Genomic DNA, 27446 nt, shown 5'->3' on the forward strand with positions numbered 1-27446 from the left:
ACGGGCGAGCATTTGCAGGGCTAAAACACAAGGGAGGCCGTTTCTGTCTTTCGCGGCTGAGTTTTAAAGTGGGGAGGTTGGCGTGGTCAGGGCCGGGGTGGGGGGGTTCATTCATTTCTTGCGGGGCACCTTGTCGCCAAGCGGTACTTCATCCATCAGTTTCTGTGGAGAGACCACAGAGGGATGTTATAATAATGACACATGTAACACATTTAATTACAGATCAAATAAAATCACAGAACTGTTCACACAGGAATTTACAGAACGCATGTCTAAAGTACCAAGGGTGGTGTTGTCTAGTCAGAACAATATATCACCACGTAGGAAACAAGATGTTACGAAAACAAGCTATCATCATGGGCAATTCATCAACGATAAGGCCATTTTTCTTTGCACTTTGTGATCCATCTATGACCAGATATTTCCAGACCTTATAATGGATTACTAATAACTGGATCAAACTGGTTTCACAGAATCCTGAGGCTTGCATCACCATCCTTGATGGTTGCAGGAGACCTCTGCTACATATACTTCTACTCCGTTTCTGTTCACCTGATCTGGAGTCGTTGACGATCAAAAGCAGAACAACACTGTCTACCAAGGGAATTTACATCGTTCAGTCGACCTGCCTGTCATTATCACAGCGGTCTACATCCCACCGCAGGCGAATACAGAAGCTGCTCTTTCAGATCTTTACAAGGACTTGAACTACTCACAGAACGATAAAATCCTGATGCTGTGCTCATTGTTGCCAGAGACTTCAATCTGGCCAACCTTAAGAAGGTTATCTATTGACTGTGCCGCAAGGGGAATAAACACTATGGATCACTGCTACACCCCATCAAAAATAGCTATAGAGCGGAGCCGCTGCCCACGTTCTGTAAGAGCGACCATGCGGCCATCTTGCAGAGGTCAAAGTATGCAAACAAACTACGACGCATACCCCCAGTGACGCGAGAGGTCAGGTCGATCAAAATCAGAGGCCGCCCTACAGTCTGCACTGTCTGGAGCATGTTCCAGGACCCCACCGTCCACGTCAAAGATGACATCAATGGATTCACTGAGTCTGTGGTGGATTTGAATGACTGAATGACCCTAACCACCCAGAGGCACTCATCTCTGTAGTGATAAAATGCTTTGAACGGCTGATCTGCTCCTCCCTACCAAGCACACTGGACCCACAACAGTTTGCCTACCGTCCCAACCGATCAACGGAGGGCGCCATAGCGCGCATCCTTCACACCACCCTATCTCACCCGGACAATAAAGTGAGCTATGTGAGATTGCTTACTTTTCATCGGTATCAAAGTAATCCAGTGATAGTTTTCTGTAGATACACGGGTTTTGTCTGATGGGGGGCTGACAGACTTTGAAAACCCCTATTATAGAACAAGGTCCTCTAGTAAATCTCACCATATGAATGTGAACAGATAGCTTTAAAATCATCAGGGGACCAAAGGGATTACAATTCATTCTGAGGGTAACACGAATGTCTGAACTACATTTCAAGACAATCAGTCGACATTTCACTCAAAACCACACATTTGAACCTCATGGCGGCACTCAAGGGAAAGTCAGGGGATCGCCAAAGCTTTTTTGGGATTCATCCTCTGGGGACTCACCTCGAGGAGTCTGCTGTAGTAGGTGAAGCCATCCTCTCCGTCCCTGCGGCCGTCGTCAACCTTGTACCTCCTGCAGGCCAGCAGCAGCTCGTTGGAGCTGTAGAGGGGGGCGGGGTCGATGGAGTGGCTGTTGATCAGGCTGACCAGGTACTCCCGGTAATGCTTCCTGGACACCATCACACCACCGTGTTAGCATGATCGCACAGCAGTGTGGGGAAATACTCAAATCTCAAATACTGACTAATATTATTATTATTATTATTAATATTTACCTCAGTTTACTTTCTAATTTTACAGAGTATATTTAGCATATTGTATTATGTATTATTCATCGTATTTTAGTAACAACACTCTGCTGTTTAGGTGTAAGCCCATTACAGAGGAAAAACAATGGTCTTGTGCCGCGCATTCCACTCTGAAACCCCCGGGGGCGCTGTGCTAAATGGTGCCGCCTTGGCTACAACGCTAATTTTGCTAGCAGCAGATTGCTGTGAGACAAACGTCTTGGTCCTGGTCCTGGTTTTCTGTATTATTTACATTAAACAAGGTTTACATCCTCCACTCCGTGACACTCTTGTATTGCAATCGTCCCTTTGATGTGAGCCAGCATCACAGTGGTGCTGTTTGAATGCTTTATTGGTTTTCTGTGAGGCATTAATGAGTAATTAATTAATGATGATTAATTTCCATATTTATTACATAAACGTCCCTGGAAAGCTGGCATTGTAAAGCAAAAGGCAGGTGGAACCACAAGAGCGATACTGAAGGAAGCAGGACCAGCACCCGAAAGGGGTTGCACAAAGGTCAAAAAGCCCAAGACACATACTGCAGCACATACGCTATAACATGTTGCCTTGGTTGGGGACAAGAGCAAATAATAGCAAAGTGAAGTAAAGCCATCATACTCGCAGAGTCCAGCATGTCCAGGCTGGGTCTGAGCTCCACAGGCTGAATCGGGCTGCTGCCCTCCCTCGTCCTTCTGCTCTATCACTCCACACAAACCTGAAAGAAGAGAGATAAATAGATAAAGAGCAGCCGGGGGGTGGGGTGGGGTGCTTTTTAGTGCAGTGAAATACAAAGTCTGCAGAACTATAAACGCGCGCACGGAGTCCTGGCTTACCAGTCTGTGTTCCAGGAGGGGGTTCCGTGTTGAAGGCCACTCCGTTATTCTGTGAGTCACAAAGAAGAAGAACGCTGGTTACTCACATTAGTCTGTTTTACGTTTGTTTTTGTTTTCTTTTGAATATTGTTGCATTTTCTATAATGTTTTGTTTCCTAACTTTTTCTAAAATGCGTTTTATCCCCTTGTTGTGTTTTGCACCTCAGGGCCACCGTAGCCATCCGCCCACTGGAAGAGATTTATTATAATATAAGCTGCGTTACACTGCAAAACAAATGCATCTTAAAAGGGGATCTCATCGGAGCAGTTTCCAGCTATCTTATTCAGTAGAAAGTTGGGCTGGAGGCATGATTTCACATGCAGATGATATGTGTGTGTGTGTGTGTGTGTGTGTGTGTGTTACCTGCAGTAAAGCCTGGAGTCTGGAAGGTTCCCAGTCTCTCAGATAGAAGAGGCAGTCTCTGGGATGATGGGCATGTAATCCAGACACACTGCACTCGTCCACTGCACAGGTCTGATAGGAGAGGAGGCGGAGTGTTATATGTTAATCACCCCTATAGCAACCTTAAGGTGCATTTAATACTGCAGTTTAGTTTACTTTAGTTTATTAGAGACTAATGTTTTTACACTTTTTTTTTTACAATGTAAACATTGTTTGATGAGAAAGATATCACAACGGACCTAATCATTTAACTGCAGTTTGTAGCTTGATCATGTGACTTGTCTTTGGGCCCTGAACTTCAGTTACCACTGTCACCAAGAAGTATTTTCATTCATTCTGAGACTGTTGTTGTTAAAGTAAAGTCAAACTCCAAAGACATTTTCTAATTCATTATTATTAAAATACAACAGAACTCCATTTTCCATTTTAAAGCTACAGCAGGTAATATTATTGAATTATAGTTTTGGTTGAAATAATGAATTCCAATTGAATGACTCGATTTGAAGGACTCCTTTAAAAAAAGAAAAGAAAAAAAAGTGTGTCTGTGAGCACCCGCCCCCTTTGTATTTAGTCTTTGAAAAAACTGGGCCAGGTCCGAATCAAACAACCAATCAGGGGTTAGCTAGCACGTAACTACCAATCACATCAACTCTGTATAAACAAGGGCGTTCTACAGAAGGTTCCACCAATCAGAACAGCTGGAAAAATCAAAAACGAATTAAACAAAAGCAAATCAAAACACAGAACCCCTGATGATCCTGATTGGTTGAAGGAGACCTTCAATTAAATATTGTTCGTGACTATGCAAAAATGAGTTATTTCAACTGAAATGAAAACTAAATAATATTGCCTACTGTAGCTTTAAATATATTATACATTATGTATGTATTGATCTATTGTATTGTATTGTATTGACAGAAACCATCTTTGGGAAAAATATGTATTTGACGTGTACTTTTGTTTGGTGGTCCCATCCGCTAAATTGGAGCATGGAGGGGCCGCGGGGCTTATGACCTAAACTGAAGCCAGCCGCCAGGGGGGGGCGATCGAGGCGCTTTGGCTTCACTTTCAGGGAGCCGTCATGCCGTCCATCTTTATATACAGTCTATGATTATGAACACTGACTTGAGATTTCATGGTAATCCCTGCAGGCAGAATGTTGTTGGTCAAATCACTGAAGCAAAGATTACCGCCCCATTATAGAGTAGACTTGGGCATTTGCTTTTGCTAATGCTTGATTGCCTGAAACACACAATTTAAGAACAAACCTAATTTACACAGACTTTTCATGTTTCATGAATCAGACATATGACTCTAATCTAATCTAATTTCACAGAAAATAAATATAATAAATCCCAAAAATACACCACAATTTGAATTCCCAGTGTTTACCAGAGTCCATATTGTTGAAATAATTAGAAATTACAAACGAACATGTGATACAGGCCTACAGTAAGTGTCGGACTTACAGTGTGGAAAGGGTTGTTGCAGCCGCTGCAGAACTGGTAACGACACTGTGAGCAGCAGAAGTGCATGCAGCCCCCTTTAGACAGCGCATACTGAAAGCGACAGTTGGGACAGGCTGGAAGGAGGGGGGAGAGGAGGAGTGACAGGCAGAATGGGAAGGGGCGAGAAGGAGGAAGACGAGAGAGAGAGAGAGAGAGAGAGAGAGAGAGAGAGAGAGAGAGAGAGAGATAAGGGAAGCAGTGAAGGTAAATTATTCGAATCTAGTATAGATAGATATTTGGATTCTGCTCTCTCAAAAAAACTTAAGGGAACACTTAAATCACACGTCGGATCCCGATGAACAAATCACATGTTCAAGTTCAAAATCTTTACTGTGCATTGTGTAATTCATTGAAAACTAAATGACGTCAATGGACGGTCAATGGAAACCAAAATCACCAACAACCGACTGAGGGCTGGATTCAAAACCACACCCAAAATCAAAGTAAGAAATTGAAATCACAGGCTGATCCAACTTGCGTGAATTTCATCACGGCAACTCATATTGTGACTCAGTAGTGTGTATGGCTCCCACATGCCCGCATGCACTCCCGACAACGTCTGGGCATGCTCCTGATGAGACGGCGGATGGAGTCCTGGGGGATCTCCTCCCAGAGCTGGATCAGGGCTCCTGGACAGTCTGTGGCGCTACTTGGTGGCGTCGGATGCACCGATACATAATGTCCCCAGAGGTTCTCAATTTGATTCAGGTCTCTGGTGAATGGCAGTCGAGCTGCACGGTGCTGGGCTGTGAGCACAGGTCCCAGTAGAGGACGTCGGGCCCTCATGCCACCCTCATGGAGTCTGTTTCTGACAGTTTGGTGAGAAATATGCACACCAGTAGCCCGCTGGAGGTCATTTTGTAGGGCTCTGGCGGTGCTCCTCCTGTTCCTCCTCACACAAAGGAGCAGATACCGGTCCTGCTGCTGGGTTGATGCCCTTCTACGGCCCTGTCCAGCTCTCCTCGTGTAACGGCCCGTTTCCTGGTACCTCCTCCATGCTCTTGAGACTGTGCTGGGAGACACAGCAACCCTTCTTGTGATGGCACGTATGGATGTGCCATCCTGTATGAGCTGGACTACCTGTGCTATTACTGTACCGCCTGTCGAGTTTTGCTTGTATAGCGCTGTCACCCCATAAAGCTATTAAAGAGGACCTATCATGCTTTTCCTTATTTTCTGTCATATATATAATGTTACAATGTTAGATAGTCATACTAAATGTGGCCAAAGTTGCCAAATAATGAGGTAAAGGTATGTAAAAGTAATCCCTGTGAGCCAAAAGCTCAGGCTTCAGACTGCTCTGAACGCTCTGTTTCAGTTTCTTCAACTGGCGGGTCTATCTGATGTCAGATAGGCACGGATGTCCTTATATGGTATCTCTGCTCCAGGGACAGACCAGATGTTTATGTTTATGTCAACGTTGCTTAGTAACGTTAGGTTTACAGTTTGCCTTTGGAAATTCTTCCAAAGACTTCTGGAACTTGACCCGGCCAATCAGAAAAAATAGGGCTTTTAAGGAGGGGGGGCCTTAAAGAGACAGGCTTGTTTCAGAATAAGGATAAGATAAATCAGGACTTTTTTGAACTGTGAATGGTGCAAAGCTGCTCTAGTGGAATCCCAAAATAAAAATACAGAGCTGGAAATGAGCATAATAGGTTAGCATAATAGCATTTCGTTTCCTGATGGCTCCAGGGATGTGAATTTTCTATGTCTACTACTTTTCTTTAAATTTTCATCAAGTTAGCTAGCTATGCGAGGAGTGCTCTTTTCTAAACAGTCCTGCTTTTGTGGGCAGATGTCAGAGGTGACGGAGGTACGGGTGCCAGCACGTTGTGCGGATTGCGTTTACACCTACCTAAGATCCGAACACAACGTGAGCCAGACTATCTCCAGATGTGGTCGGGCAGATCCCATCACATTCCGATAACGACTCGTTAACTTAGCACGGACAATGCACGATACATGTATTGTACCAGGTATGGCCAAAAGTTCATTTTCACTGGTAGTCCCCGGGCGGAGGCCACTAGTGGCCACACCATCATTAAAAACAGACAGTTCGTTAATACAAGAATTGACCAAAAGCTCCGTACCAATGCTGGCCACGTTCACTGTCTCTTAGTTCAATGACTACAGACCTGATTGTCCTTCAACCATTTTTTCAAACCTAACTCTGACGCTCAGTGTGGCGGTTTTTCGACACCTGGATATTGGCATAGCCCACCGAACTTCACTTCAAAGTATGTTAAGAGTCGAAAACTACAGAGTTTAATGAAGTTCAGTGTGGGGAGGTGTGACGCCTTTTCAGTTGCGATTATGCTTAATCAGAATCAGAATCAGAATCAGAAATACTAATTAATTGGATTGTGGGCGTGACGGATATACTGTGTGTGTGCATATGCACGACAAATGTACACTATTACCTCGCACACCCCTACATACATACATAAGGGGGAGTACAGAGAGGCCTCCTTGGAATGAGAAAGGAGGCATATCTAAACCTACAGAATATGCCTTAATATGGATGGGAGGAGGAGGAGGTCAGTATAAAAGTGTATCGTGTGCTTCAGAGTATTTGAAAAGACTATATTTTTACATACTGATCTGCTTCCCGGTGTGACAATAAAATCTTTGGGTGGGACTCAAGTGGGATTCAGCGTCCTCGTCTTTATAATCTTCACGATTGAAGTAAAACCCCCTGCAAGGCGCAGTGTGTGGGCTGGAGGGCACACTGTTGTCTACTACCCAGCTGGTTACATGCTGCTTCGTTTCACATAGATCCCAAATCTATTATTAGCGCACCCATAACCACATATGACCTTCAAAAACTGCTGCTAAAAAACAATACTATACAAATGTGTGTGTGTGTGTGTGTGTGCACTTACTGATGCCGTTGTCTCGGAGGTATCCAGCCAGGCCCTGCCTCTGATACTCTGGATCATTCTCCCTCTTCCATGACTGGTACTGTTCACAGGACAGACCTGCATGCTGCGACTCCCACTACAGACACAGTACCCAAACATGCATTACTGTACATTCCCCTGGTAACCGCCTCTCCTTTCCCCGATGAGATCAATGCTTTAAAGAGGACCAATTATGCTTTTCCTTATTTTCTGTCATATATATAATATTACAATGTCGGATATTCATACTAAACATTGCCAAAGTTGCCAAATAATGAGGTAAAGGTATGTAAAAGTAATCCCTGTGAGCCAAAAGCTCAGGCTGCAGACTGCTATGAACGCTCCGTTTCAGTTTTTTCAACCGCTGGGTCTAGAAGATAAATCAGGACTTTTTTTGAACTGTGAATCATGCAAAGCTGCTCTAGTTGAGTCACAAAATTAAAATATGGAGCTGGAAATGAGCATAATAGGTCCCCTTTAAAAAGGGGCTAAAAGGGAACTGAAGGGAACTAAATGCAATTTTTTCCCAGCTCATTTAACTATTCCGTTACCTTTAGATTTTATGAGGGATCGGTCATGTTTTTATGTTGAAACAACTTCTTTCTTCTGTTTTTTTACAGTGTAATGTGGACGCTGCCCACGTTGGCAGCGGTGCTGAATGTACACAAACGCATGGCTTTCATTGAATAAATGTACAGGCTTTGGGAGTCTGTTGCTAACATTACAAAGATTTTTTTTCAACAGTTTTGTTAGAAAAATTAATTTCCTTAAAAGCTACTGCGCGAACAAAAACAAGCTGAAGAAATTCTAAATGGAGCAGCTTATTTTTTTTAATCAACTTAAAAACTTGTTTTCATAATTATGGTAATCAACACTTCAGCATTTATTTTGAATAATGTGGATAAACTAAACAGTCAAATTTTTAAGAGGAATCAACTTAAAATTATTACGTAAGTGGTAATTAAAAATAGCACCCCTCGAAAACTGCTTGAGCTGAAGCTGAGCATTCGAACCTTCGTGAAGGGAGGGTTATAATCATATGTATGGGACAAAATTAACTGAAACCCTGTCATGTTTAATAGACCACTGTGTCCCTGGCATCATTTATATTCCTTTTTTTTTTTTTTAAACATTCGTTAAGGATATTACTTTAGTGAAAGGTTAAGGTTACAAAAAGGGCAAAAACAATATGATTTGTGAGAAACCAAACACAGGAAGAGAGGGAGGTCAAGACAACAGAGAGAGGCACATGATACTTACAGGCTTTTTACACTGAGCACAGAAACTGTTGCGGCACTGAAAACAGGTGACCTTCAGCTGGTCCCCATCATAGATGAACCCATACGAGCACTGAGGAGAGGGGAGGGGTGAAGGAGAGGGGAGGGGCGGAAACAGGAGGAGAGGAGAGGAAACGGGAGGAGAGGGGAGGAAACAGGAAGAGAGGGGAGGAAACAGGAGGAGAGGAGAGGAAACCGGAGGAGAGGGGAGGAAACAGGAAGAGAGGGGAGGAGAGAGAGGAGTGGAGAGGGGAGGAGAGGGACAAAGGAGAGAAAAGGAAACAGGAAGAGAGGGGAGGAGAGAGAGGGGAGGAAAGGAAACGAGAAGAGATGGGAGGGGAGGAAACAGGAGGAGAGGAGAGGAAACGGGAGGAGAGGAAACAGGAAGAGAGGGAAGGAAAGGAAACAGGAACAGAGAGGAGGAAACAGGTGGAGAGGGGAGGGGAGGAGAGGAAACAGTAGAAAGGAGCATCATTATCTAATATGAATATCTGGCTTTGAGAGGACATGGTTGAGTTGTGCTGGTTGAAAGGGGAAGTGTTGGACGAGCAGCTATTCTTTCATTATTATTCCAAAGCAAATTACTCTAGTAGAAATATCAGCTTGACTAAATTGATTGAACACAGGTGAGATGACACCTGACAAACATGTACAGCGTCACTGAATCATCAACATGCGTCTCCACAGGGACCACCTGTGATCGGATCTCACTTCCCCGCCCGGAGCACCGGGCAAATAAATAACTACTGCGCAAACAAATAAAGTATTTCTGATTCTGAAATTTGTACTATATGAAATTTGCTCATAAAGCCATCATTTCTTGTCGACGAAGCCAAGAGCGACGTTGTGTACTCACATGACAGCACCAGAGGAACTTGGGGTCCTTGATCAGGGCCTGCTCCGTCAGCTTCTTATGGAACAGCTCGTAGACTTCTGGCTCCAGGCACTCTCGCAGCTGGAGCACATGACACAATGACACAAACACGGAGATCAGTCAGTTTACTCGTCAAGGTTGGGACTCGTCCATGCAAACGCTTGTGTGACGTCCTCTGTGTCTCTGGAGAAGCTTAGTCGAGTCTGAGAAAAGAACTCTGGTGATGTCATCGGGGTTATCTCAGCGTGGATTTGAAGACCACAAATTTATAAACGGAAAGCCTGCAGGAAGGATCTGAGAAAAGCTGCTATCAAGATGCATTATGGGAAGTGTAGGAGGCTCGTGTTTTTAGGAGTTTGAGTCGTACTATGGACCGATGATCAGGATATCTTGGCATTTTGAACTCTTCCGCTCCTTCTTTAATCTTGTGAGTTCTCCGACTCTAAATCGCTGGAATACCCCCTCCATGTCTCCACATTACTTTCACAAAAGAGCCCTCCCATCCCAGCAGATCTGACCCGGGGACACAAGAGATGAACGGGCCGGCAGCAACATCGACTGCACCAAACTTCTCAGGAAATGTTTCGCTTTTGTACGGACGAAAACTCATGCCATGAGGATAACAGGAAAAATGCCACAATATGTCAAATTTGATCGGTAACGCTTTATCTTGACAGGCGTTTTATCTTAGCAGTTTACGGCTCACTTTGTTTCTATCCAGTTGTGCTTGATATGCGCGAAAAACGGCAACCGTAAGGTTGTGATGTCACAACTATACAGTCACCGCACTCGGCCACGCCCCCATGCAGGTCATCTGATCCAGGAACAGCACCACCCACCAAGTACAGGGACGCGCTCATCCACCTGCTCAGTCTGTCTGAGTTATCGGTGCGCTCTGCTCAGGAACTACTCTTCAAGTGTTTGTAGGTTGTTCAGTTTGTCTCAAACGGCTTGTTTCAGACAGAGGGGGGGACTGAGGGGCTGCATGAAGGGCCAGGAGAAGATACATAAGGACTTTTTTCAACTGTGAATCATGCAAAGCTGCTCTTGTGGAGTCCCAGAATATAAATATAGAGCTGAAATGAGCACCATATGGGGCCTTTAAGTATGCACCAAAAGATTAATGGAAACCAAACGGCTCTCTAGCAAAAACAACTGGTATGGTCCTTCTATATTGGCATAAAATAGCAGTTATTGGTGTTATTAAATTCAAAATGGTCAAAATATATTTCACCTTAATGGCTCGGCCACTCCAGCAGTTACAATAGCAACAATTTCGGCGGACTAAACCCCAATTCATTCCAACGGAATCACTGCAAGCTGTGGATTTGTGGTAAATCCATAAAATAAGTCTGAACTTTTCCTGTCGAGTTCACTTTAGGCATACTTGGTGAATGCTGACCAATAGCGAACCTTGACAGTGCTGACAGAGCACCATCCAGTTGTATACACCATCCTTCCTTGGCTCATCTGCTTCCCTACCTGGATGTCCAGGGTGGAGAAGTAGCTGTTGAGGTGTTCCGGGTCGTTGATGTCAGGCTCCCAGCAGACCGGACACACCATGTCTCTGATGTGTTTGTCCCTGACAGCGATGGTGAAGTGCTGCTGGAAGCACCCACAACACACTGAACACTGGCACGACGTCAGAGACTGCATCTAAAAAAGAGGAGAGAGGGGGGCGAGAAGGGTGGGAGATGTCTGAAGATGTGTGCCAACGCTACAAGACTCGCAGAAACATTCACGGTCTCGGTACCTTGCTGTGGGGGAAGACGGAGAGGCAGATGGGACACTCTTTGGCCAGCACTCTCTTGATGAACTCCCTGTCGTGGGACTCTCGTACAGCCTGCACCACGTCCTCCAGCGAGTAGGGGGCGCTGTGCTCCAGAAGCAGCGACAGGGCCAGCTCACAGCGACCCCAGCTGGGAAGATCGTACACCGCCAGTAATCTCCGACATATGTGCTGGAAAAGAGGAAAGGAACCATGTTGAAGGATACAACAGGTACCCCCCCACCAGGTTGGGAACAACTGTCCTAGCCTACTCCTACGCTCTACGAGTGCCCTCTCTAAAGCTGCATTCACTTGCTGTTATGGCGAACGAGTTAGCAAAACACTTTTCGCCCATGCAGCAGACACAGAGCAACATTAGCGTTGAGGTGGGCAGCTGAATGATCACACAAGAAGCATGGCTGAAGTCACATTTCTGTTTACAGGAGACGTTAGGTGGTTTAAGCATGGCTAACTTTCTTTTTCCCTCTCAGCAGCGGATGACTTCCTGTATACTTTCACACCGAGATGACAGCAGAAAACAATGCTGATGAGAGCGGCGTTTGAGGGCCTAGAAAACCAAAACTATGAGGCTCTGTAGAGCTGACGGGAACTGCACGGTAGGTGACGGGTTCTCTGTGGTTGCGTCGCTACCTGCGACAGCCTTCACAAAACACACTGTCTCTTGATCCACTGTTAATACGAAAATATCACTTAGTGCAGCTGTAACAGTAAAATATAGACTTACACTCTAGATTCCTGCAAGAATGATGTGTTGCCATGGAAGCTTAGACGCTGGATTTATGGTCGTCGTAGTGTCTCTGGCGCAAGGGTCCGTGCGCCCAAAATGATGTCATCGTGCCAAGCCGAAGGCCCCGCAAGCTGTCGCGGCGCGTGGTCGTGCACCTCTGAATTTTTGGAACTAGGCGACACGACATTTCAACATGGACGCCTGTGAAACTAGACTGGCCGAGGCGGTTCGTCATTTCAAGCACCTCTACGACCCCCCTCCACGAGAGACCACAGGGGACAGCCACGTGATTCTGAAGTCGTGGAGAGAGACTGCCGCCACATTTAATAGATAACAACAGATACATTCCTCCTCAGCAGCAACAAAGCTCTAGTGCAGGGTGCAGCCATGTTGGTTTGTGACAATCTTCCACTCATTTTTTTTCGGAGAATACCGCAATGGATCGCCCGTTAAGCATAAACTCCTCTGTGCAATCTCAAAGCTCACGTAACAACTATGGCCTATGGCAGCCTGCTTGCGCCGGGTTCTTTTTTTATCAACCCTGAAATGATATAATCATTTTCTTGTTTCCGTTTTCTCAGACCTCTTTGTGGTTTTTTGACAACTCATCTGGATTCACTCATTCATTTGGTCTGGGAGTCTCGATGATTTAGGACCAAAACCCTCCTCTGACTGTCTTAATATGGAGAAATACTTTTGCATTACCATGACACGACGCAGCGGGATGAGCTACTGGACCCAGGCCTGACGTGCCTGGTCTCACCTGTTTGTCGGGGTGATGGATGTCTACAGGAGGCTCCTGCTTATCACTCCAAATGCGCTTGTGGAAGGGTTCCAGGAGGGGTCGCTGCAGCAGGGCAAGGGCCCCTCTCACCTCACCACCACTCTGCCTCAAAACCTCATGGCAGCGGGCCGCATCACTGAAGCCCAGCACACACAGCTCCTTTACCTGAGAGGGAGGGGGGGGGGGGTGAAGAGCCAAATCATACCATCTAAAAGGACAAAAGGAAGACGGAGATGGAATATTGTTGTGCATCTCTACATTTTATGGGAACATATTTGTCAACCTTGGCGAGCCTGTCTCTCAGAGCTTGCCTGGCGGCCCTCTCGGTGTCACCCCCTGCTGTCAGCCAGGCCTGCTTGGCCTCCGCTATGGACAACTGGACCGTGCTCTCTGCTTCTGCAGGGTCCACCTCCTTCCAGGCGTCCTCGGCAGGAGCTTCATGCGCCGTGCTCTGTGTGTCAGGGGAAAGTCAGTCACTGACAAAACACCATTGACAGCAACAGTCGGAAGAACGTGAAGGTGTGATTTGTCAGGATTAAGCAGACTTTAAGTTGTACTGAGAGAAGCCTACTGACTGTGTGCTCGGTTGTGGCCTTGTCAGAAACACACTGCAGGGAGGATGCTGCCACCAACATCCTGATCTGGTCCAACAGCAGAGGAAGCTCTGTCTTTAACCACTTGCAGGGCAGGATGCTGCTGTCGCCAGCTACCCTCATACTTGTGTACACCTCCTCTGGACTCACTCCTTTCTTCTCCCCATCCTGATACAGACATAAAGGACAGACACACTAGAACACAGGCACTAAATGTAGTCCAGATCCAAGGACAATGAGCGGGTCAGTAAGGTGACTTGCTCTAATCAGTTGAATCAGTTTCAGTCCCTCCTCCTTCATCAGCCTCTGCCTCCAGGGGTCCAGGTCTTCACGGGGGGGCTCTTTGGGCTTGATTGGCAGGGCGGGCACCCGTCGGACTGGAGAGGGTGGGCGGAGCTTCACAGGCAGGGGTGCGGGCTCCGGACGAGCCAGGTCACACATCTCGCACACTGTGGCAGGAGAGTAGTTCAGATAGGTGCAGAACTGGCAAACCCACTGGGCAGAGAGACAGAGAGAGAGAGAGAGAGAGAGAGAGAGAGAGAGAGAGAGAGTTAAAAGTCAAAACACCATCTGCAAATGTTTCTGTGTTAACTGCATAACCCCGAGCTCAGTCGCATCCAAAGTCACCTAAATTATACAATGAGGCGTGTGACTGACCGAATAATCAGAACTCACGTTTGATTTTTTTGAACTCACCTGAACACGAGTCCACACGGTAAAAGTTCTGGGAAATGCTAAAATCTTAAGGGATAGGGTCACCACAAGTCTGTCTTTAAACAATAGTCAGGTGTTCATATGAACCTTGAAACTAGTTTTGCAAGTCTCGCTGTAATCTTTCTCTCTTGTTCATATTGGTCGTCAAGAGATTCCCCCCGAATGCACTTACAATTGAAGTGATGGGGGTCCTCATTCTGTGAAGAAAATGTATTCCAAGGTTAATCTGAAGTTCATATGACTCAATTACACAAATCAAGTGGGTGTCTTCCAAAGGTACTGTCCTTTATTTCCGTTTAAATTAAACTCTTTTTCTGGGGTTATTATCGACCTTTGTCTATTAGGTTTATCAGCTGGCTGGTATCCTTTGTCCATTAACTGCCAGAGGTGTGAATTAGAACACTATTAGATTCTTTAGCTTTCCTTCATAGAGCTACGATACTCGACAAGAAAGACACCAGGCAGCAAAGCCATCAGGGTTCAAATATGGCTGGCAGCCCATATTTCCTAAGTATTCTAGGGCTATTAATGTTGTGGCATAATCTATAACCTTTAAGTGATAGTTCATCTAAAAAAAACAAAACGTAGTTGTTTGAAATTAACAAACGAAACCTTCTAAAAGTTCATGGCTTTTTTTTTTCTTCCTCTCTTGGAGACTGAAATATTGCAGCCAATAACATGACATGCATGTGAAGACAGCGTAGAGGGGTTCTGTCACAGGTCCCGGGGAGGATTCCCCAGCTTCTTCGCAGTGACGGGCATAACACACAGACAGCTAACTGTGTCAGCAGAAAGGAATCTCTCATGTAAAATAACCACTGCTCTAACGTTGGCTGGAAAATGTATGTTCATGTAGGACCCAATCACTGAAAATGAGACAAATCCAAGACGAAAGGCAAACGAGCAGAGCAGGACAAACATAGAAAAGACAGAGGGAAAATAAAACCATTGTCACATTTCTGGTCTGTTAGCTTGTGCTATGCCTCTTCTTTCAGCTCCATTTAAGTTCATGAGCATCTTTTAATTTATTGCCAAATATTCTGTGCTGCCTCTCTTTCTCTCTCTAACCTCTGTGTCTAGTTAGTTAGTAATGGCAAAATGTACACATCCTCTCCCAGACATTAAATCAAAGATGCAGTTGCATCTCCCACATTCGGTTTCAGTGGCCATTTGCATTCCCATCTCTCATATTTTGCAGTCCCACATACAATTTCCTGGCAAGTTTCTTGAAAAGGATTACATGATACGATACCTATTATAGGCAATATAAAGAAAATGTTCTGAGACAGTTAGTTAACCCTGAGTTTAGTTAGTTGTGTTGGCTGAAGACACAAATGATTTGATAGCAAAACTAAAGGTCTACAGCCATGCTAGCTGCTGGGTGAGGCTGTACTAAATGCTAACATCAGCATGCTAACATGCTCAAAATGACATTGTTAACGTGCTGATGTTTAGGAGGTATAATGTTTACCATGGCCACCATCTTAGTTGGGCATGTTAGCATGCTAACAATTGCTAATCAGCATTAAACATGTGGTACTGCTGAGGCTGATGGGATAAACCAAAGTATTGGTCAGACTGAAATTGTGACCCGATGACGCCACCAGGGGCAAAGTCAGAGGATCACTTTTGTTCTGCCGTCAGGTTTTGTGAATTAGTGCCCCTTCCTGCTTTCTTCAGTTTGACATGCACTTTGACCCAAAACAGGAAGTCGCGACAAGCACTTTGACCCAGAACAGGAAGTCTGCCATTTTAGTTTTAGTATGCAGCAACATTTTTGCTTAATGGTCTCAATAACCATCCGCTGCAATTCTTCCTTTTGTTTATGGCTTCGAAAGCATCGCCTGTAAGTATCGGTTTAGCACAGACCATAGAACAATATCCAGAAAGTATTTAATTTAATTTAAGTCTCATTTCTGTACCTTAGCACATGGTAAGTGTTAGCTTAACCACATGCCATGTCTGCTGTGCCTGAATCATAAGATAGCCTGTAAGACGCATCCACAATATGTTAATATGTCATCGTCATTTACTCCTCACTATTGTCATACTATTATCATTATATCTCATAGAGTTAAGAGAGGCTTTTAAGTTTGAAAATAGACTCCTATTCATACTGTATACGAGGGTCCAGCCCAATAAAGCACCAGGAGCTTGGATGGAGTTCGGCTTACTCCTAAATTGCGTACCTGCACACACACAAGGGGGGAGCAGTACAACTATAGTTATTACAATTCATCCTAACGGTAACATGAATGTCTATACCAAATTATATGACAATCCATCTAATAGTTGATGAGACAATTCAGTCTAAACCACAAATGTCATTGGGATTTACCATCAGGGAACCATATGTGTCCAAAAGTGTGTGCCAATCTATCAAGTAGGGTTAGGGTTATGTTGAGACACACACACACACACACACACACACACACACACACACACTAACAGTTAACTGACCTGGCTGTCAGGGTCACCAGGCATGCCCAGTACTGGTGCTGGTGGTCTGGGGGGGGTGATCGGTGGGTGTGACGGGGTCACTGGAGGTCGTGTAGCCAAACGAGGTCTTTCACACACCTCACACAGAATACTGCTGGCTGCATTCACCATGGTACAGCTCTTACACTGCCACTCTGAGAAGAACACATTAACACATAAATGTCAGTTCAAATATAAAGTGCCAACACGCTCTGTCCACGGAGAAATGCACACAGCCCATATTCAGACACCATGTTGAAACGAGCCGTCGGGACTTCCGTAAGGTTGTGACGTCAGCCACGCCCCCCAGCAGGTCATCCCACCAAGTACAGGGACGCTCATCCACCCGCTCAGTCTGTCGGAGTTATTCGACCACGCGACCGCTCAGGACTACTCTTCCAAGTTTTTGGAGGTTGTTCAGTTTGTCTCGCAGAAAGTGCTTTTTCGGTTGTGAAGGAGAGTTAGTTAGTTTCTTGATGGACAGATGGCTTTACTTGAACAGTGATGATATGTTTAGCCCCATGTCATCATTCAACCGCTGGCTGTTGAGGTGGTGTCCAGCAAACGATGTGGACTTCGTAGATAATTTGGCAGACTTTCTGGAGGAGACCTGGTCTGATGAGGAGAGACGGCATTCATCCCACTTTGGATTGAGCGGCTCTATATCTAGAAATCTGACAGACTATTAGTGAACCAAAACCGTGACAACCAAGGATCCAGATCAGGAGGCAGAGTCGCAGTCGTACACGCTTCTCTGCGCTTCCATTGCTTTGGTTTTTGCTTTGGCGACCACCAAAGCCACAGCCCTTCTGGCCTCCCGGTACCTGTGTGCTGCTTCAAGAGACCCCTGGGCCAACCAAGCCTCCTTCACAGCTGGTGTCCACCAGCGGGTTCTTAGGTTGCCACCACAACAGGCACTGACAACCTTTTGACCACAACTACTAGCAGCCTCCTCCACAATGGACAGAACATGGTGTTCTGGTAACAAGTACAAATAGAATCCACCCTATGCTTGAAAATGGTGTTTGTTAGGGCCATTCCATGACTAGCACAGAAGCATAGAACAACAAAGTACCACTCAGGTTCAGATAAGGCAGGCCGTTCCTCCCAATCACCCCCTTCCAGGTTTCTCCATCATTGCCCACGTGAGCATCGATGTCCCCTTGCAGAACTATAGAGTCCCCAGGCAGTATCCCTTCTGGCATGCCACTCAGTGACTCCAAGAAGGCTGGGTACTGTGAACTGCCATTTGGTGCATAAGCACAAACAATAGTCAGAGCCTTCCTCTCAGCAATAGTCGCAGTCGCATAGAAGCAACCCACTCAATCCCCGGGGAGAACTCCTGTACCAGCTCCAGTTTCTTCCCCGGCAGAAAGGTGATGTTCCACATTCCTAGAACCTAGTCTGTGATACCAGAGGTCAGCATGCCTTGGGCCCCGTCTTTGCGTGCCGCCTGGCTTATAATGTACTCAACCCCAATGCCTATCCCTGCAGGTGATGGGCCCACAGGGCAACGGCTCTATGTCGCTCTTTCAGGGCTGTGCCCGTCCAAGCTACATTGGGTTAAGGCCTGGCCACCAGATGCTCGCCGGTGAGCTTCTTTCCCAGGTCTCCAGGGAAACCTGTTTCAGGCGAGGTGCTGCAGCTTCTTCTTGGCCAATTCATATAAGGTCTGTGAATCGCTCTTAGTCTGGCCTCTCCTCTGGGACCAATTTGCCTTGGGAGACCCTACTAAGAGTTATTGCCCCGAACAACATGGCTCCCAGGGTTACAGGGACACACAAACCCCTCCAACGTGTTAAGGTGTCGATTGATTATATACCGAATACAATGCATACTTCAATGAATACATAATGAGTTGTTTTAAGTCAACAAGCCTAACAACGTTCTTCAATGTGACAGCAGGAATAGTAAGTCAAGAATAAATGCCAATTTATATTCAGATTCAAATGTATAGATGTATTTGCTTTTATCTCAGTTTCTATGTCATGGAGGAAACTAGAAAGTAGTAGAATAAAGGAGGTCGGATTACTGGAGCTGTGGGATGTACCAAGAGACAACACAGACCAGTGATGGTGGCAGGCTGGGATTCATCTGCTTTAGAGCTGATCGATTCCAAGCGAGGGCGCTCACACTCCTCACACAGCACATCCTGGACAGAGTTGACTTTAGTGCAGTGAAGGCAATGCCAGGTGGAAGAACTGAAACAGGGGAAAAGGGACTTACAGTTAAGTAGCAATTTGTACAGACAGAATATACATCCATACATATTGATTTTCTTCACATACTTCTCATAGTCATACTAGCGCTCAGTTCTGACATTTTGACTTGACCACTAGGTCTAAACTGCCACTAGACTTTGCCGTGATCAGCTTCAACTTCAGCCAGAGCCCTGACTGTCTGTAACCTACAGAATTTGATTGGTTTGAGCTTGTTTAGGGCAACGCAATCACTTAAAGGAAGCGCAGTCTTGGCAGCTCAGTTAGCCAGTCATTACTCAGATGAAAATGAAAACCAGCAACGGCATTTCATCTTTCATTTGTTCTGCGAATTAATGACATAATTAAAAGGTCCTAATTCACAGGGAAGCCATAACAACTGATCTGCGCACAACCACAGGTGGGGAAAGAGGGCAGCTGAGCAGCAAAGAAAGTGACTCCTTAAGCTATAGCGATGCTGACACACACACCTGCTGTTTACGTCAATAGTTAAAGGTTAAATTGTTCAAAGAATCCTGGAGTGAACTGTTACTTGGTATTGACAGACAAGTAGTCAGAACCAGCACTGGCTGTAGTGGGATCAGAGTATTCTCAGTTTATATTGCCAGAACTGTTGATCCTGACCTGGGACTGTTCCTGTTTTGGGACGACGATGATGATGATGATGACGAGGTGACAGCTGTTCGACGGTGGTTAGCCCTCTCAGGGTAGGAGTGGTACAGCCTGTCACATTCTGAACAGAGCCCCTGGAGGCAGGTGAGGCAGTGGGCAGAGATGCGGAATATTTCACAGATAGCGCAGTTCTCTGAAAACAGAGATAGCAATACACTGTACCAAACACTGCCACATTATTTTCCACTATAATGTGTGACAGAAAGTCTCAGGAACTTGACTACATATTCTATCCTCAGTGTGCCACGGGCATCAAATGACGAGCGTCACGTGACGCAACGCGGTGCAACATTGCCCCTATGAATTGAAACGCAACTTTAAGACACCTCGGCTTCTAAAATGTGAAAACATAACAAACAAACAAACCTGCAAGTTTTTCCATCGCTAAACAATCACGTCAGCCTGGACCAAATATGATTATAGCGTTGTTTACTGTATATAGCACATTTCAAGTGCTTTGCAATAAAAACAAAAGCAAGTCAAATCGAGAAATACAAACAATTCGTTATAAACAAATACAATCAGTTAAGAGAAAGCCATCAGATAAAAATGAGTCTTGACTATTACTATCCTGACTATTCATGGCTTTAAAAACGAGCAGCAAATTTACTGTTTTACAAAAAAGTAGTAAAGCACATTATTATTTTTTGATTGAGATGCCAAATTACAGTTATTTACTTGCATTCCTGAACAGAAACATTTGTTTTGTGGTTGCAAGAATGCAAGCTGTTATCAGGGCCAAAGGAGGTTATACAAAATATTAAGAAATATTTGTTAATATATGTGAATAAGGACTATTTAGCTGTTCCAGTTTGTTATTTGCCTAATAAATAACAATGCAATTTTTAGTTTGAAACAAGTTTTTGACAGATTTCTAAAATATTTGTGTTTTCTCATTTTTATGACAGGTGGTCTAATAAATTTGTTAAGCACTGTATATATATATATATATATATATATACGTGTGTGTCTTAAGGAATAGTGAACATTGTATTCTTAGAGATGAGAAATATATGTTCTTACCAAGCATGTTAGTTACTACTACCTTTGTTTTAGAACTGTTAAGAGCAACGCACACTGGCCATACGTTGCGTCATTTATCACGCATCAGTTGACACACTGGTAGGACACACTGGACACGCCGTGGACAGAAGAAGTAGTCAGGTTAACAGCAGCCGGATCAGGATTCATCGAGGCCGGTGTGAAAACTATGAGTACAGGGGTTTCGACGCGCGTCATATGCCACCAGAGTTTTCTTTCTGGCTTTATTAGGATTCCCATTAGCACCAGTATAAGCACTGGCTATTCCTCCACACATACAAGTCACATACACACTTATACACACTATACACACCCTATTTTCTTACAGTCCTACCACTAATACAAGCAATACACCATCAACCAGTTATTCTAACACAGTCTTGGTGTTTCAATGTGTTGAACCAAAACCACTTTTATTGATCAGCAAGGGGTAAATGACGTGTGTGTCTTAGTTACAACAGCATGCAGCCTGTCTATAAATACACATAAAACAAGCACAAATAAACACCGAGCGAACTAAGTTGTCGGTGCAGTGAAAGAGTGGTTTTCTCTCCTCACCTGGGTGTTTGTTTGAGGAAGTGGAAAAGACCTGAATGGACCTGAGACCTTGGTGGTGGGAGGACAGGGAGTGGCCGTGGCTGCTCTCCCTGGAGGAGTGACGGTGTAGGGGGAAGGCCAGGGACTTGGTCTGGCCGTCGGAGTGGCATGAAATGGCGGAGGAGTGGTAGACCACAGCGTCGGTGTTGAGACCCACATCCTAAGAGGAGAGGAGAGCGGGTAAAAGCTCACTTGAAGAGCTGGCGCGGCAGAGTAATGTAATAACACCAAGATGGCTTCATCAGAGAAAGCTCTCCTCACCAGCCCACAGCAACAGGATAACAAAAGGAGGATGATAAAGGGTATATGATTATAAGACTGGCCTGGCAATTTTGGTACAATGCTTAAACCTGACCAAATAAAAAAAAAATGCTTGCTGGCCTAAAAAAAGGCAAAGAAAATGGAAAAAGAACTGGATAGGCGCATCATTTTTTCAGGCCTGCCTCAGAGCAACAGACAGGTGCCCATATGAACGCTTTGAAGAGGTTTTGCTTGCTGTAATCGTTCCTCCTGTTCGTCATCCTGTCATTAAGACGTCCCTTCATAGTGCGCTTTCAATGTAAGTGATGGGGGACAAAATCCACAAGTGGAAAAAAAACAAAAAACAAATCCTACAATCCTACAATTATTTTAAGACGGACTTGAAACATTTCTGAACCTTTTTTTTTTAAGTAGAACACCCGCATATGTGAATATGTCATTCGTGTTCTTATATCATCCAAATTTTGGAGAACTGGAACTCTTTGTTGTGTGCCATGTTTATTTCTTATCATGAATGTTCTGACGGTGAGGTTAGATTGAATTACGGGTACGGCAGCGCAATTCATTCAATGTTTTCACTTGTAGCTTTCATTTGCTGTGCTTACAGGAAACAAACTGATCACGTTCTATCCATCCGCACAATCTGTACTAGCTAGAAAACTGCCTGTGCTATCAAGTCCTTTGGGCAACGTTTTTCATTTTTATTCTTATTTTACCTTTTATATTCTACTTATTTGTTGTCAAAACAATAGCACCTTCAGACCACGGCAAATTCCTTGTAATGTATGTTACTTGGCAATAAACAGTTTCTGATTCTGATTTTGATATTGAACATAAAATGTCATCATTAAATGAATTTATTATTTCCCATGCTCAAAACGCCTGCCTTATCCACCCCTCTCTGCCTCACCTATTCTCTACTATGCCCTATTATATATATTGACCTCACAGTAGAGTTTCCCGTATGTGTTAGCTAGCTAGCTGCCACAGAATCAGTGCGAAAACTGCCCGAATGACACAAAAAGTTGCCCAAATAATAATAAAGTGCCCCCTAACCACTTTTACTTGCCCAATCAAATAAAAAGTAGCCCAATCTGGCAAAACTGTCGACTATGAGGCAGATTTGGCGTAATGGTCACAATCGGAATTGCTCTAAAAAAACGTTTTCCGATACACATTCATTAAAAATCATTCAAAAAGAAATGGCTGTTAAAACAATTGCATTTTCTTTAGGGTCTCAAACATTTTTTTTGTGTCATGAGAATTGAAACCATAATAGAGTTGCTGCAGGGATGACGTATTTTTCTAGGCCAACCCAGACGTTAGCGTCGCCCTGGTTCCCTCGACAAAAAGCCAATGGGATTATTCCATGGGATTTTGGATTAGAAGAAAATAAGCTCTGTGGCAAAACAAAAGTTTATGATACTCACACGTTTTGTTCAGCAAGATAATCTTCACTGACATTTTTACTAACAGTAAACGGAATCGCCAGAAGTAAAAAGCTAACGTTATAAACAAACTACGCCACGGTCGCATTACTTCAACGTCACCACCACTAAGCTTCACTTTGAAGAGACGATAGATAGATATAGAGTATAAACACAACGAGGCTGTAAAGGCGGACTAGTGAGTAGATTACTTTCCGTGTTTGGCATGAAGACGTTTTATGTCTGCGACAACCTCTGTTGTCTCATTTAGCAGCTTGTTAGCAACCACCTTTTTTAAAGACACGTAAAAGCTTCAAATTCACGAGTGGGGGGTATCTACTGATGTATTTTATGTCGTAGAACAAAACGCTGAAATCTCTTAAGCTTGTGTTAACCACAGACCTTATTTCAGGCATCTAACCAAAAACCCACTGACTTTGAGATGAGGGAACCGGAGGTGTAAAAGTGCTAAACTCATTCCTGCAGCACTCTATAGGTCTAAAAGCGCTGCAGCAGTGAAACATTTTCCTGTGGTTCATGTGCACAGGGTGTCAGTAGAAAGTCAGCCAGCTCAGTCAGAGAAGGACTTTAATGCTCATGCTCTATCCAAAAGCGTGGAAACCCTGGGAAGCCCATGCGGCACATGCGGCCTCTTAGCAGTTTTCATTCGAAATAAAATAGTATTCAGTTCTCTCAATACATCCTGGTGTGAACTGGGGAAGTGTGAAAATTCAGAAAGGTGTCCTCCGTTAAGTAGTTTCAGTGCAGCAGAGGTTTTCACCCCATGTGATTTGATATTGATTTACCCCATACGTACCCCCATGTTTGCCAACGTATTCTTGAACTTAAACATGCAACTGAAGGGATGACAGATACGATGGTGGTATGATGGACTCTACCTTGTGTCTCAGTGCAGGAATGATTCTCTCATAGAACTCAGGGTGGGGATGAGCCTCCTGGGATCAAACCAAGAACAAGTTATCATTCGTGCTTCCTAATTCAAGTCGAGCAAAATGTACAACCTGTACATGTATGCCAGTGCAGTGCCTCCGAATAAAGCAGCTTATGACTACACAATCGCCATAAAAGCTTCTAAAACATTATCCTACAGACACATTGCTTACATGGAAATTACACACACCTTAATAAGCATTTCTAGTTCCATCCTCAGGCTCATCACTTCTAGCGTTACTGCAGCAACTCTGCCCACATCAGGATCCGTGACATCGTCAGGGAAGCTGAGCCCATCCGGCTGCTGATTGGAGTAACCATAGAGACAGAGCACTGCTCGTCCTCCCTGGGAGCGGAAAGAACAAACGGGTGAACTTCCAACTTTAGACCCTCCAAAGTTCTGTCAATCAGCACGGGGAAATCATTCCTTGACATGGAGAGTAAAAAGAACAGGATTAGGAGAACATTCTAGCAGGGACAGGGTGAGGAACACATTCGGGACAAGACCGGGACAGGAATGGGACTGGTTCAGGACAGGATTGGAAAAAGGTTTCAGTTTTTGGGGCAGGTTCGGGACAGGACCGGATAAGCAGCAATCAAAAGTCACAGGACTGGGTGGAACCAAGTGACTTCCTATTGTTTTAAGTTCTTTTGACTCCTTGAGAAGTACTTTTTCATAGAGTGCTTGCTACACTCTACTTCACTCTATAATATGCTATTTCTTTTTGTTTGTTACCTGAATACCATCAACAGTGGCCCTGAACACTGGGTTGTTGTGTTTGACGGTCCTCCAGTACTTTGGCCTGTTGGGATTTGTCAGGTTACAGCCATACTTTTCCAGGATGTTCAATGCTGTAGACAAGCGCTGGAGAGAGGCAAGGGTCTGAAGAAGAAGAAGCAGAGAGAGTTAAGTAGTTTTAAATCAGTAAGTAAAACTCTCTTGCAAAAACATAGAGAGTAGTGTATATATTTATATGTATGGTTTTTTGGTCTAGTTTCTACAAAATTTTCCTACACATTGATTCACTGGGGTCTCCAACCTGCAGCTGCTCTGCAGGTCCCATATTGTAGACAGTGAGATGTCCATGTCTTGTTTGATTATACAGCAGGTCTGGGTGCTGTATAAATACTGTGAAAGCATCAAAACGCTCGGTCCACGGAGAAATGAAACACAGCCCGGATTCAGAAACTGTGCCTTTAAACGAGCCGTCGGGACTTCCGTAAGGTTGTGATGTCACTGCACTCAGCCACGCCCCCCCCCCCCCCCCCCCAGCAGGCCATCTGCTCCAGGCACAGCAGCACCCACCAAGTACAGGGACGCTCTCATCCACCCGCTCAGTCTGTCTGAGTTATCGGGGCGCTCTGCTCAGGACTACTCTTCAAGTGTTTGGAGGTTGTTCAGTTTGTCTCAAAGGGCTTGTTTGAGGGGGGGAACTGAGCTGCATGAAGGGCCAGAAGAAGATACATCAGAACTTTTTTTTAACTGTGAATCATGCCATGCTACTCTAGTGGAGTCCCAGAATAAAAATATAGAGCTTGAAATGAGCATCATATGGGACCTTGAAAATCTACATTCCTCCAATCCTGACGAACACAAAAAAAGCTAGCGATTGCGCTACAAAACCACCACAATATACAAACATTCATAATTTTCACTTTTGGGGTGTTTGGTAGCAACCGCCTTTTCTAAGACACATAAAGGCTTCAAAATGCACGAGTGGGGGTATCTACTGGTGTATTTTATGTCGTAGAACAAAACCTTGAAATCTCAGGCATCTAACCAAAAACCCATTGATTTCCACACAAGGGAACCGGAAGTGTCAAAATGCGAACTCATTCCCGGGTTTTGGGACTCATTCCCCCGCAGCACTCTATTTCCTCCCAAACAATTCCCCTGATCATTTTCCCGTGAGCCTCAGGACCCACTGGCTTGCTGCATGTGGGCACAGACCCTGCAGGGCTGTGACAGCAATGCAACGTCAATTTGCCAGCGTTAGCCAAATGTAACCAACGATCCTGATTTACCCAACCCTGGTCTCTGTCTGGGTTTGACGTGGATGTAGGTTTTTCCAGGTGGGGATATTGTGCGTGCGCTTGTTCCCTCTCTCTCACCTCCTTCCTGTTGCTGCCAAAGCTGTTTTCTATGACCATGGTCTCGGCGGCGATGTGGCGGTATTTGGAGCAGGGTGGTAAAGGCAGATTAGCCATAGACATTACCCCGGCCCGCACCTCCACCACCCTGCCGCCAGAGTACAGACAAACTTCGGCCCGACTCCGCACCTCCTGCAGCTGCTCCGACAGAGACGGCATTCTGCGCCCAAACACACACACACACACACACAGTGAGAACATATGGATACACAGTGACACACATTTTTGAAAAGATTTATGTTATCTAGGTATCAGAGAATTCCCTCAACAGTCGGTGTTCCTGTCTCTGTCTACATGTGGATGTGGCTTTGAACCAGAACGTTCTATGAGAAACGTACGTCATCTGTCCTGGAATTGTAAAAACACTGTTAATAACGAGTTGTTGACATAGCGTTTTTGTTGTTGTTGTTGTTGTTGTTTTCCCTGCTGTACCGGAAACATTACAAACCGTGACCCCAAAAGCCGTGGCACGCGGCGAACCATGGATTTCATGTACCGTCACACCCTCCTCGTATTGGATGCCTAAAACAGAACGCCTTGTCGCATTTGACGTGCTGACGTTAACGCCACGCATCATATTGTAAGTTGTGAGGGTAGATGGACAATGGGCAGTTTACCACAAAGCCGCGCCACCCACCCACCACCAGTGGTTGACTTTTTTTAGTTCAGTTTTGTTTTTTTTAACGCTCTTCTTTGGATTTGGAAAGCATTTCATCGTAGTTTACCTGGTCGTTTTCTGTGTTGAACAGTTCAACTTGAAGTTTCACTCCACATGTACCCCCACCCCGGGTCGTAGCAGTACAGTAACACGGTACATTTACTCAAGCTTCTGAGCTACCTATACTACATACACTTCTGCTCCGCCCACATGCCAGAGGTGAACATCTTTGCTCCTCACAATCTGATGGCAGCAGATACACCTTCCACAAAGTTCTTCAACCCAGCAGCATGTGAGAGCCAGCTGACTACATGTGTCCCTGCGTGATTTTGTTTTCTTCAATTCTTAAATGTTCGATTTAAACATTTGCGACGCCGGACTAGTTTCGCGACCGTCGCCACTGCTGTCACCACCACCACCACCACCACCACATGCGGATGTCGCGTAACGTTACTTCGCTGCGCGGAAGGTTACGTGGCAACGGCGAAGCTTGTGGTTGAAACGGGAAGACCGCTGGACGTCTGCGGCGAGACCAGTGACCAGCAGTGAGGCTGCCGGTGCGGCGCCGCCGTTGTCGCTTACCTCCGGTCCGCAGGGAGACAGCGGTGTTGCCCGGTCCTCCCTCCGGCGCGCTGATGTCA

The 27446-nt window shown here is 45.0% G+C and overlaps 1 protein-coding gene across 1 annotated transcript; it reads right to left on the reverse strand.

The window, feature by feature from the left end:
- Nucleotides 1-111: 111 nt before the first annotated feature.
- On the reverse strand, nucleotides 112-26306 carry rnf31 (ring finger protein 31). The gene is made up of 23 exons (XM_070919529.1): nucleotides 26109-26306; nucleotides 24733-24879; nucleotides 24187-24342; nucleotides 23945-24001; nucleotides 21319-21517; nucleotides 19672-19852; nucleotides 18896-19029; nucleotides 16811-16983; nucleotides 13898-14131; nucleotides 13619-13804; nucleotides 13327-13494; nucleotides 13023-13208; nucleotides 11497-11703; nucleotides 11226-11399; nucleotides 9726-9824; nucleotides 8853-8942; nucleotides 7575-7689; nucleotides 4654-4766; nucleotides 3146-3256; nucleotides 2743-2791; nucleotides 2528-2624; nucleotides 1623-1788; nucleotides 112-162 (listed from the first exon to the last, which is right to left on the reverse strand). The coding sequence occupies exons 1-23, from the start codon at nucleotides 26304-26306 to the stop codon at nucleotides 112-114; spliced, it is 3291 nt and encodes a 1096-aa protein (XP_070775630.1).
- Nucleotides 26307-27446: the final 1140 nt, after the last annotated feature.

This window comes from Enoplosus armatus, chromosome 14 (genome assembly GCF_043641665.1).
Source record: "Enoplosus armatus isolate fEnoArm2 chromosome 14, fEnoArm2.hap1, whole genome shotgun sequence".
NCBI classification, from domain to species: Eukaryota; Metazoa; Chordata; class Actinopteri; order Centrarchiformes; family Enoplosidae; genus Enoplosus; species Enoplosus armatus.

Bases quoted from the DNA above. Each gene is read 5' to 3' on its own strand.
- rnf31 (XM_070919529.1), bottom strand. From the start codon at position 26,306: ATGCCGTCTCTGTCGGAGCAGCTGCAGGAGGTGCGGAGTCGGGCCGAA. The intron at 7,690-8,852 runs GTAAGTATCATG...CTGTGTCTGTAG, and splicing joins GTGCTCAGTGTAAAAAGCCT to TGGGAGTCGCAGCATGCAGG. The intron at 4,767-7,574 runs GTAAGTGCACAC...CCCTCCTTCCAG, and splicing joins CCTCCGAGACAACGGCATCA to CCTGTCCCAACTGTCGCTTT.